The following is a 14,339-nucleotide window of genomic DNA, read 5'->3' as shown; positions in this document are numbered from 1 at the left end:
AGTAAAATTCACATGAAATTCACGAGAATTTCTTGTGAAAAAATTTCCTTTGAGGAATTCTGCCTGTGTATGCTTGTTTTTCAGCTAAAACGATCATTGGATTAAATAAAACAAACACTTTTGCATTTAATTTACCCTTTACTCACAATATTTTAGGTACTTTTAGCTAAGTTTCACATATACACATCTATTTCACTTTGACAAAAAATGAGTTGGAAATATTACTAGTTGTCTGCCTTTTTATGGCAAATTTTGTAGATACATGTATACACATACTTTACATGTAAGCTAATGTTTATTGGAAATACAATACATCGTTTGCAAGTTTTGCCAGATTTTACACATACCTATCCATTTCGTGTAGACTAATGTCCTTTTCAAATATTACAAGTCCTTGGCAAGTTTTACATTTTGCATTCAAATATTTAGATTTAGATTTTGTGTAGCATTTGCCTATATGTCGTTAGTGAACCAAATTGTATTCATGAGACTGTATACTACAGTGATTTGGTCAGTGTAGGAATACAGCTCCAGGTGTTGTAGGTTAAAAAAAATGCTCGTCAGTTACTTTCCACCTAGAGAGCATTCGAATGCTAGCATTTATTTACATAAGCCACCACAAAAAATAAAGCAACTTCACAAATTATCAAAATTATCAGTGTCAATGTCATTCTATTTATATGTTGTCCAAATTGTATTCACATCGACTGTATACTACCATTTGGTAATAGTTCAATGCTTAAATAAAACTCAGGAAGTCTGCCAACTCAATAATTTATCCTTAAAAACTCAATTTGCCATCCTATACAAATATTCTCAACACTCACAACCCTAAATCTTGAAACTACAAACTGGTGTCTCGCATGTGAATATTACTAATGAAGAATGCTGATATTTAGTCAGTTTTACTGATGAAAGATGACGCTGCTACGAGGAAGAAATTCTCGGTTTACAGTAAAACTTATGAAAATGGACAGATTTACAGGTGACGATAGTCGAGTGTAGCTGCCTACTTTATTAAATCATTGGTTTCTATATTCATTTTAGGTATAACATTTTAGTTAAAGTCGTCCATGTACAAGGCATTTGTACAGAAACACTGGTTTTCTTTCTGCCATCTTTGTCTGTTCCTACATGTTTCCATCGATACTTTTCTGTGCACGCAAATGTGTGCCGAACCTTCATCAGCATAGCCTCCACATGATCTGTTCCATAGTTCTGTTCGAATTGATGCACCACTTCTCGAAGAAAATGCGAGCCTGAGATTACACTTCTGAACGCCTTGAAACCTGTGATCGGAGAAAATGATTTTAGTGTATGACAACAAAATTATATCATTAACAAGGTTAACATTGTGGGTCGGCCAGCACCAGTTTCTTTAGTCTCATTCCCTTTATATTGCAGTATAAAGTGTACTTAAGGAGTCAAAGTAACATATGAACATGATAGGTTGGCATTTTAACACATATACAGTAAGTTCTCCACTGGCTAGAGGATCTTGATGCCCATTCTTGGTTGCAAGATTTTTCAACTTCTTTTTACTAGCTTTTATCATTATCTGTTATTTTGACAGGTTGTCATGACAACGTGTGACATGGCATTTGACATGTTATATTGACAAAGTGTGACTACATTTGGCAGGTAATGATGATAAAGTGTGACATAACATTTGACAGGTTATATTGACAAAGTGACTGTACAACATTTGACGGGTTGTATTGACAAATTGTGACTGAAGAATTCTTCTAATCAGGTTCAAAATTGAATGCTTCAAGTGAATTTTTCAAAAAGATCCATGGAGTACATCTGAGAAAATGCAGTAACAAAATTCAACTGTCAAAATCAAATTAATTATCAATGAAATCAGAAAAATGTGAATGTATGAAAAATCACGAAAAATACATTATAGAACATACCAACAATTATGACTCGGATCATGTAAGCTGACAAGTTTAAATGACTGTGTAGCCAAGTGTAGTAATATAAACTGACCAGGTGTAGTTGCCCACATAATGAGAATATCTGCGTCCACAGGGATGGATATACGGACTGAAGCTGGGAGAGGAAGTTCACCAATATCAATTGGGTCATGGTCATCCTGAATAACCTCCCCTTGGATTTGGCTACCTCGGCAAGCCTGTACTAGAAACACTTTGGGTTTACCTGAAAAGGGATTCAAGGAAAAAAAGTTACATAATTTAGAATTTATATTTTTACATAAATTCTGAAATAAAAGGCCAAGTGGACCTGCATGACCCAACTGGTATTCTACTCTTTGATGATTCTAGCTAGGACTTTCAGTCAATCAAAACATGCTAGTTTTATTTTGTGTTGATACATGTGACCTTGAATATGGATCAAACCATGTCTTTCCCTAATTCTGATTGAATTTGACCTTGAAATCTTTCAGTCAAATATGTGATTATCAAGGCCTTAGCTTAGTATCAGAACTCTGGGTCTTCTGGAACTTGGGAAGAAGATTCTTATATTTTTAATGAAGATATTAAAATTGTTTTCCCTGTGACCTGTGGATATTTTGTAAGTCATTTTCATTGATAAGAGAAAACTTGATAGCATTTCATCCTTGGTAACTGACCTGACACTTATTGGAACCCACTACACAGGGACTTAAGAAAATTGACAAGATGATTTTTATGGTTTTTAACATATTTGCCCCCTTTGATCTTGAGAATTGGTCAAGGTCATTCGTATGAAGAGACTTGATTGTACTTTTTCTTGGGTAGGGTCATTGCTAGCCAAGAGTAGTTGGATTGTAAAATTAATTGGACAGCAAAGATAGCAGTACCCAAATTATTATGGTTTACTAGAATGAGTTAAAAGTTGAGGAACAGACTCTTTACCTTATAGTACAAGCTCACTAACACTTTGTGTTATGTGAGCCAAAAAAGACATATATAGGTTTTACAATCTGTTGACCCCTGTGACCTTTAATGTGTGTCAAGGTCATTTCTTTTGCAAACTCTATTGGGATTCATACCTAACTATCCAAATATCATCATGGTAGACCATTTGGTCAACCAGATGACAAACAGATATTGCACAACTGCTTAAGCTCACTTTGTCCTTCAGGCCAAGTGATCTAAAAATAGTAAGATTTGACTTGTAATAAGGAATGACTTCCATCATATCATTAGCCCATTCTACCATGAAATACAACCATGCCATCAATGACAATAGTAACATACATCTATATTTATGGCATCACACTAAATTCAATAATGATGTCATACGACTGCAGAAAAAAAATCCAGTCCAATTAAAAAACGACCTTTCTTATTTAGAAACTTATAATTTGATAGTTATATTCTCATTAGCAGAATCTTATATTCATAGTTATTTTATATGGAATTTATTATTTCATATGGAAATTAATTTCAATTCCTTCATTAATCGATCATAGCATCTACATTACCGGTATATACATTATTACCAAACTCATGTAATAAATTCTGTATATAGCCACTATAATTAAAACCCTCCACTTCCAATAGAAAACCCTGTTTACACTAGTGAGAACATTATCAGTTATGTAATGAACTGATTAGGATACTGACAAATTAACCTTTCCCCACTTACTAATCCAACAATAACTTTTCTCATACTTACCTGCAAATGCTTTTATCTCATCATTCTTAAAAAAGTTGAAAATTGTGTCAAATTTGTACACTCTCTTTTCTTCTACTTCTTCCAGGTGGTCATGTGGGAAGATTCCATCCTGTAACACACCATTGGTTTTGTTTAATTTTGGTTTATTTTGTTTAACGTCATATTAACACCCAGGGTCATTTAAGGACATGCCTGGTTTTGGAGGTGGAGGAAAGCCGGAGTACCCAGAGAAAAACCACCGGCTTAAGGTCAGTACCTGGCAACTGCCCCATGTGGGTTTCGAAATCGCAACCCAGATGTGGAGGCTAGTGACAAAATGTCGTGACACCTTGACCACTCGGGCACTGCAGCTCCTTGTAACAGACCAATCAGACAGCAACCTGATTAAAGGACTTGCACAACTAAATGGTTTACTATATGTTATTACGAGTGACCCCATCCCTTCATTTGCTCATTTGAAGTTCAATTTATGGTTTTTGCTATCGGATAAATGTTCTTATTGTATAGGTTTCATGCCAAAAGAGCACACGGGTACTCGAAAGACAATAACCCTGATATTTACAGTGCACTGGGGAACCCCCATCTGGGGAATTACCACCTTTTTACACCTCAAATCCTATACGTCATTCTATTTTCAGTAGGAGTATATATTTTTGATTTTCCAAATCTCAAGACCTTACTCTTTAGTCTCGTATATAAAAAGTACCAATTTCATAAGGCATGTACTCAGGAAAACAGCTACCAACCTAAGAAACACATTTTTCTCATGGACTTGGTTCAGGCACTGAAACACCAGCTCATCGGCTGATTTAGTTGTGTGAGTCCTAGCTTCTAGTCTGTCTATAGAGGATCTGACATGAGAGACTATGTCTCGAGGAATTTATGAAACATATCAAGTTATTGAGGTTTTTAAAATTCTTTACGGCACAGTCAAGAGTTTATTCTTATTATCACATAACTCGCATCATCCTCGGCCCCCAGGGGAAAATCACACAATCATTATTTGAATAAGGCAATATAGTTGCAATTATGAGAATATTATGGTAAGTGAAAATTCTATATTGCAATAAAGAAATATGATATACATCATGCTGTATGATAAGTTACAATAAAAAGATACCATGCTGTAATATAAATGTAACATAGTCGGATAAGGGTGGATCATGATGTATGGATAACGAACACAGAAATACCAAACGGCTGCAAAAGTATTATAGCAAGAAAGAAATAAAGGAAAAAACGCAATGCGCATGTCCTGTATTTTCCGTCAGTGGTCAAACCTGTTTCATACCTACATACATCACACGAACACACTCTCTGGACAATCACGATTAACACATACAAGACTACATTACACACAACGTAGGATACGCACAACGCAATAATCACAGAACGAGCACCGTACGCAGAAGCAAATAAACATGGCGTGGGATACGAACAACACAGACATAACACAACGAGCAATATAAATATAACCGAGTGTGACTCATGTCACATAAACAGCTGAGACAGGTACCTCATTTCCATGGCTCATGACAGCCACGACGAGAGAGTGGTACTTGTCAGCAGTTTCATGGTCACTGAGACGCTCCTGTAATCCCAGCAGATACGCTGGCAAGTCGATCATATTTCAAGTCCTGTCGAGTTTCCACTTCCCACTGCAGGCTGTCTTTAAAAAATCCCTTTAAATTTCTCTCATCTTCCAATGCGCCTGTAAACAGCATATACTATTTCAATTATTTACAAACATCCCTATCTCTGATTTTCTGTGAATGGGCTATTTTTCTTATCCCATACTTCTATTACATTTGATTCAAATTTTCTCACCTTTCTATTAAAAGTTTGAAGCCAAACAGATACCCTTTTAGATTAAATAATGATAATTTGTATATTGTATTCAAATGTATTCTTTTTTCAAGATTTATTTTATTCTAGAAAGTTAAGCAACATGCACGTCTTCAATAATAACAAAACTAACCAGGGTTATATAAGACAGCTCTTTTCAATACTTTATTTTTTTCTTTTCTTTTTCCTTTTAATTATATGAACTCTAAGAAAGATTCATCGAGAACTTTCTAAGAAATAGCGATACAAAATTACAACTGTTAAAATCCAAGATAGCAGTATATTGGCTATTGTTTGCTTTCCTGATCAATCACAAAATTGAGCATACAGAAATTATAAATACCGACTGTTATCGGAGACATATTTGCATCCTACATTGTATAATGTGACTGGTTCCATGCTAGTCTGATCATTATTGCACTTTTCTCCTCTTTCCTCAAAACAAATATCTATTTTATCGACATGTAGTATTCATAAAATATAACTATACTTTTTTTAATGAAGATGCACGACTAGATACAAAAAAGAATCTACAATGAAATTATCGTTATTTAAAAGATCCATATATGGGCACAATTAATTAAGAATAGAGGGGAACCTGCACATCAAGTCGTAGATATGTATACCCTTCCAGATATAGCAGAAATAAGTTTTAATTGTCAAATTCAAGATGGCTGCCTGATGGCCTGATTGTTTTCAGCATAAGACTTAGAATTGAAACGAAACAACTATATTGACCAAGGGAAACCTTGTATCCTTTTATTACGAACTTCAACTGTCAAAATCCAAGATGGCTACCTATTGGCCATATTGTTTTTCCCAATAAGACTAAAAATTGAAGAGGCACAACAAACAAAATAATCAATTGATTAATATGATAAATATGGACCAAAGGGAACCCAGAAATAATCATTCAAGTATTCAACAAGAAAAAGCTATAACAAACTTCAACTTTCAAAATCCAAGATGGCTGCATGTTGGCCATTTTATTTTTGGCAATTTTGTTTTTGAAATCAGACTGAAAACTGAATTGGTACAATTAAGGACCAAGGGAATCAACATATGAAGTTTGAAAAATATCCTTCCAATGCTTCTCAAGAAATAGCCATAACAATGATAGTTTACGACAGCATAAAGACCACAGACGAAGGGTGATTTGAATAGCTTACTGATAATGGCTAAAAATAAACAAGGTTTCAGAAAATTGAAGTTTCCCTAACATTACCTTCCCTTTTTTGAGTGAAGTTGAGGATCACCAACAGTCCTGTTTTACCATTAGTCTTGTAAACATAATCATCAGGTTCATCATCTGAAAAAAATTGAAGTATGATTTTCTAAGCGTTATGCTAACATCATTGTCATCTAAAATAGATGATATAATGTTGTCTAACACAGAAGACATGACACCACTGATATCTAACATAGAGGAAAATCAATGATGACACCAATGTCATCTAACATGGAGGATAATCAATGAGGACATCACTATCATCTAACAGAGGATAATCATTGATGACTTCACTGTCATCTAACATGGATGATAATCAATGATGACACCAATGTCATCTAACATAGAGGATAATCAATGATGATATACTGTCATCTAACAGAGGATAATCATTGATGACTTCACTGTCATCTAACATAGAGGATAATCAATGATGACATACTGTCATCTAACAAAGGATAATCAATGATGGCATCACTATCATCTAACATAGAGGAAAATCAATGATGACACCAATGTCATCTAACATGGAGGATAATCAATGAGGACATCACTATCATCTAACAGAGGATAATCATTGATGACTTCACTGTCATCTAACATAGAGGATAATCAATGATATACTGTCATCTAACAAAGGATAATCAATGATGGCATCACTATCATCTAACATAGAGGATAATCAATGATGACATACTGTCATCTAACATAGAGGATAATCAATGATGACATTACTATCATCTTACACAAGGATAATCAATGATGACATCACTGTCATCTAACAGGATAATCAATGATGACATACTGTCATCTAACATAGAAGATAATCAATGATGACATTACTATCATCTTACACAAGGATAATAAATGATGACATTACTGTCATCTAACAGAGGATAATCAATGATGACATACTGTCATCTAACACAAGTATAATCAATGATGGCATCACTATCATCTAACATGATAATAAATGATGACATCACTATCATCTAACATAGAGGATTATCAATGATGACATAATATCATCTAACATAGAGGATAATCAATGATGACATAACTATCATCTAACATGGATGATAATCAATGATGACATCACTGTCATCTAAAAAAGGATAATCAATGACAACATCACTATCATCTAACATAGAGGATAATCAATGATGACATACTGTCATCTAACACAAGGATAATCAATGATGACATCAATGTCATCTAACCTTTGAGATAATCAATGATGACATACTGTCATCTAACACAAGGATAATCAATGATGGCATCACTATCATCTAACATAGAGGATAATCAATGATGACATACTATCATCTAACATAGAGGATAATCAATGATGATATCACTGTCATCTAACATAGAGGATAATCAATGATGACATACTATCATCTAACATCGAGGATAATCAATGATGATATCACTGTCATCTAACATAGAGGATAATCAATGATGACATACTATCATCTAACATAGAGGATAATCAATGATGATATCACTGTCATCTAACATAGAGGATAATCAATGATGACATACTGTCATCTAACATAGGATAATCAATGATGACATTACTATCATCTAACATAGAGGATAATCAATGATGACATCACTGTCATCTAACATAGAGGATAATCAATGATGACATACTGTCATCTAACACAAGGATAATCAATGATGGCATCACTATCATCTAACATGATAATAAATGATGACATCACTATAATCTAACATGGAGGATAAATCAATGATGGCATCACTATCATCTAACATGGAGGATAATCAATCATGGCATCACTATCATCTAACATAGAGGATAATAAATGACGACATACTGTCATCTAACCTTTGAGATAATCAATGATGACATCACTATCATCTAACATGATAAAAAATGATGACATCACTATCATCTAACATGGAGGATAATCAATCCTGGCATCACTATCATCTAACATGGAGGATAATCAATCCTGGCATCACTATCATCTAACATAGAGGATAATCAATGACGACATACTGTCATCTAACCTTTGAGATAATCAATGATGACATCACTATCATCTAACCTTGGAGATAATCAAAGATGACATCACTATCATCTAACATAGAGGATTATCAATGATGACATAATATCATCTAACATAGAGGATAATCAATGATGACATAACTATCATCTAACATGGATGATAATCAATGATGACATCACTGTCATCTAAAAAAGGATAATAATTGACATCACTATCATCTAACATAGAGGATAATCAATGATGACATACTGTCATCTAACACAAGGATAATCAATGATGGCATCACTATCATCTAACATAGAGGATAATCAATGATGACATCACTATCATCTAACATAGAGGATAATCAATGATGACATCACTGTCATCTAAAAAAGGATAATCAATGACAACATCACTATCATCTAACATAGAGGATAATCAATGACATACTGTCATCTAACAAAGGATAATCAATGATGGCATCACTATCATCTAACAGAGGATAATCAATTATGACACACTGTCATCTAACATGGATAATAATCAATGACATACTGTCATCTAACATGGATAATAATCAATGATGACATCACTGTCATCTTACATAGAGGATAATCAATGATGACGTACTGTCATCTAACACAAGGATAATAAATGATGATATCACTGTCATCTAATAGAGGATAATCATTGATGACATACTGTCATCTAATATAGAGGATAATCAATGATGACATACTGTAATTTAACATAGAGGATAATCAATGATGACATACTGTCATCTAACATGAATAATAATAATTGATGACATCACTGTCATCTAACAAAGGATAATCAATGATGGCATCACTATCATCTAACATAGAGGATAATCAATTATGACACACTGTCATCTAACATGGATAATAATCAATGACATACTGTCATCTAACATGGATAATAATCAATGATGACATCACTGTCTTCTTACATAGAGGATAATCAATGATGACGTACTGTCATCTAACACAAGGATAATCAATGATGATATCACTGTCATCTAATAGAGGATAATCATTGATGACATACTGTCATCTAATATAGAGGATAATCAATGATGACATACTGTAATTTAACATAGAGGATAATCAATGATGACATTCTGTCATCTAACATAGAGGATAATCAATGATGACATCGCTATCATCTAACATAGAGGATAGTCAATGATGACATACTGTCATCTAACATAGAGGATAATCAATGATGACATCGCTATCATCTAACATAGAGGATAGTTAATGATGACATTCTGTCATCTAACATAGAGGATAATCAATGATGACATCGCTATCATCTAATACAAAGATAATCAATTATGACATACTGTCATCTAACATGGAGGATAATCAATGATGACATACTGTCATCTAACATGGAGGATAATCAATGATATCACTTTCATCAAACATTGAAGATAATTAATGATGACATCGCTATCACCTAAAATAGAGGATAATCAATGATGACATCACTATCATCTAACCTTTGAGATAATCAATGATGACATAACTATCATCTAACCTTGGAGATAATTAATGATGACATCGCTATCACATAAAATAGAGGATAATCAATGATGACATACTGTCATCTAACATAGAGGATAATCAATGATGACATACTGTCATCTAACATAGAGGATAATCAATGATGACATACTGTCATCTAACATGAATAATAATAATTGATGACATCACTGTCATCTAACAAAGGATAATCAATGATGACATACTGTAATTTAACATAGAGGATAATCAATGATGACATTCTGTCATCTAACATAGAGGATAATCAATGATGACATCGCTATCATCTAACATAGAGGATAGTCAATGATGACATACTGTCATCTAACATAGAGGATAATCAATGATGACATCGCTATCATCTAACATAGAGGATAGTTAATGATGACATTCTGTCATCTAACATAGAGGATAATCAATGATGACATCGCTATCATCTAATACAAAGATAATCAATTATGACATACTGTCATCTAACATGGAGGATAATCAATGATGACATACTGTCATCTAACATGGAGGATAATCAATGATATCACTTTCATCAAACATTGAAGATAATTAATGATGACATCGCTATCACCTAACATAGAGGATAATCAATGATGACATCACTATCATCTAACCTTGGAGATAATCAATGATGACATCACTGTCATCTAACATAGAGGATAATTAATGATGACATCGCTATCACATAAAATAGAGGATAATCAATGATGATATCACTATCATCTAACCTTGGAGATAATCAATGATGACATCACTGTCATCTAACACAAGGATAATCAATGATGACATCACTATCATCTAACACAAGGATAATCAATGATGGCATCGCTATCATCACTTACAAGGATAATCAATGATGACATCACTGTCATCTTACACAGAGGATAATCAATGATGACATCACTGTCATCTTACACAGAGGATAATCAATGATGACATCACTGTCATCTTACACAGAGGATAATTAATGATAATATCAACTATGACTTCCTAGGGCTTGGGAGACAGTTATCTAATTATCTAAAATTATTTTTTTGACTTTCATAGTGGCCATTAATCTCTTAAGAATTTCTTGCATCTCTGAAGGATTTAAAGAATTTTCACTTGATAGCAATTTTATGTAACATTTTATTTGAAGGTAACGTTAGATATACTGGTTGATTTTGAAATAAGAGAGGAAAAATGTAATTAAAAACCAGACCAGGACTCGAACTCATGACCCCCTAAATTCTAGACAGAAATTCTAACTATTTGAGCTACCTGGCTATCAACATTCTGCCCAGCCAGTCCCGCTACATTCTTCCTTCCTTCAATAAAGTATTTGACCCCAAAGACACACATGAGGCCATAAACCAACTTCTGTAGGTATACTTAGATAAGTGTAAAATGTAAAAGGAGAGGAAAAATGTAACAACCAGACAAGGATTCAAACTCAGGACCTCTGAACTCTAGACGGACTCCCTAACCATTGGAGTCCAGTTCAGTTCCACTACATGTTTATATACTTTTATCAACTAACCTCGTTTCTTTTTTGGAGCACTAGGCTTGTCTGTATTTCCTGGGGATGGGTGCTGTGATTCTAATTCACCTGTAAAATACATAATTGATATAGTGGTGGTATATATCCTAATTAAAGAATTCAATTATTGATTCCAGCAGTTCTGGAAAAAATTATCACAAACCGCTGGTCCCATAGATTTCCTCCAAATGAAGTAAAAATATAAATTCTCCTAAAAAAGGTGTCATATTTGAAATTGGAAATCATTATGAAAATGTAATAGATTCTACATTGTTAATGTAGAAATCCAATTATCTGAACTTTTTTATGTGATCATTTTGAAGAATAGACTTAACCTGGTCACTATACTCTTCAAAGAGTTGCTGCAATTAATCAAGGTATTTATATAATATATATAAACAGACGTAAGATACCTGTATTTGCTCCAGGTACATTTAGGTTCGTTTTACGACTGCTGGGTGGATTAGAATCGCTCTGTGGCTGTTGTACAGGTGAAGAGGCTGCTCCAGGGGCTTGTAATCCCAGCTGAGTTAAATCATCTTCTGCCTCCGTGATTACATCTAATACCGTAAAATCAAATTCTTTTATAATCTTCTTCAGTTCATCATATTTTCCTACCGATATTGTATTGTTTCTTTCTAAATTCTTCAACAATTCGATTGCATTATTTGAATTTTTCAATGCTAGAGGTTGAATATGAACTCGACAAGAATTCTTCAACTGGTCAAATTCATGTCCATTCAATGCTGGATCAAAATGGTTGGCCAAATCATTCAGAAGCCTGGTATGGCGAGATTTCATTTCCTTAGTGATTCTGGTTGCCATGGCGTTGAAGACTTATCAATGAGACCTTGAATCAATGAGACCTTGAATCAAAGGAAAGACAGAAGTTAGTGCTAATTTTGCTAGAGTGATCAACATTAAATTATTACTAAACTTGAACTTAAAAAAAAAAAAAAAAAATATATATAATGTTAAAATGAGTGATGTGTCTCCCTTTATCACGGAAAGCTCAAATTGGATTGTCTCCCTTGCACTGCCAGATTTTCAACTAATTCAATTTACTCTCGCTAATTGATTATCCTAGACAATTAACCAATGGAAACTTATCATTCATTCAACATCGGTATACATTTCTTTCAATGAATTATGAGTTTTCAATTGCGGTTGTGTTATAATGTTTTTTTTGTTAGAGACATGTACATGAATTTATACATGTTTATATTACGTAGTAATGTACTCAGTACCCGTCTTGTGTATACATGTATCTAGTTATCTGTAACCAATTAGTACTGCCAAAGATGTTTTAATATTACAAGGAAATTATCTTTATGTCCAAAATTAGGGTTTATCATAAATAACAAGTTACTTATAATCAATGAAAATTACCACTGAACCACGACCCGGAAGCGTTGCCTTCACTGGCTACAGTCGATTGTTTAAAAACGATAAACCTTTACAAACATGATATATACATACCGATATAAACTGTATCTGTATTCAGACAACATTAAACTCACCTGCAGCAGCTGTCTTTTAAAACATTTGTCTAACGGTTTGTCTATTTTCCTAACGATTCCAGTCTATATTAACAATGGGCAACGTTGTTTTATTAGGGCGTCCCGAATACACAGTTTAAATTCAGACCGATATTACATCACTTCCGAAACTGTGCCTATCGGGCATTTAAATTCGGGGTATAAATTGGGTCGACACCGTTATTTAAAACAAAACTTGAACGACATTTTCTAAAATTTTGAGTCCAGGAGCCAATACCTGGTGAAAGTGCTCTCGCACATTCTAATATCTTTAAATTTTAAGTTATCATACACATAACTCACCATCAGGCAAATACACATGTATGTTTTTAATACTTTGTTTATTTTATTTATTTCTATCTATCTTTATCTAATTTGTATCTGTGTGTATATATATATAGTCTATTACTGTTTGAGTCGCTTTTAATAGATCATTAAAGCTAATGTTGATTTGCATGATATATTTACCGACTACAAATAAAGTTTGAATTAAATTGAACTGAACTGAACTGAATAAATAATGCCACACCAATGTGGCAGATTTAAGGTAGTGGCGTGGCCCCCCCCCCCCCCCCCCCCCCCCCCCCCAAATGTATGAATCTATCGTGAAATACACCAGAATGAAAATCCTGAATCCGACCTTGATTAGCTTAATTATCACATAATAACTACACATATACAATGTATATGTCTACTAGGCTAAATATATATTTTTTAAAATATTTATATATTATAGTTACATTATAGTAAAGATTCGCCGACATATTTATTATCGTCCGTTTTTGTGATGGTCAGAAAAGTGACAAGCTAACGTAATAGAACTAATTATATGTTCCTGATATTGTATATCGGGCATATATTCCCTTTGGTTGAGTAAAATGTAGCTACACCAATTACAGAATGCACGTATGCACGTCACGTACGGTGCACGTGCAACCACTATATATGCAGTTAAACACGTGCATGCAATGGCGATGTCAACAA

At 33.7% G+C, this 14,339-nt stretch overlaps 1 protein-coding gene across 1 annotated transcript; it reads right to left on the bottom strand.

Moving 5' to 3' along the window:
- Positions 1-118: 118 nt before the first annotated feature.
- LOC117343240 (caspase-3-like) lies at positions 119-13,476 on the bottom strand. The gene is given in 9 exon segments (XM_033905578.1): positions 119-1,289; positions 1,993-2,163; positions 3,628-3,736; positions 5,144-5,218; positions 5,220-5,338; positions 6,698-6,781; positions 11,818-11,886; positions 12,231-12,683; positions 13,338-13,476. Coding segments are annotated over 8 exon segments (1,290 nt in total). The 5' UTR covers positions 12,643-12,683; positions 13,338-13,476; the 3' UTR covers positions 119-1,038.
- Positions 13,477-14,339: the final 863 nt, after the last annotated feature.

Source organism: Pecten maximus, chromosome 15, assembly GCF_902652985.1.
Source record: "Pecten maximus chromosome 15, xPecMax1.1, whole genome shotgun sequence".
In the NCBI taxonomy this organism is placed as follows: Eukaryota; Metazoa; Mollusca; class Bivalvia; order Pectinida; family Pectinidae; genus Pecten; species Pecten maximus.
This window is presented reverse-complemented; position numbering and strand designations above follow the sequence as displayed.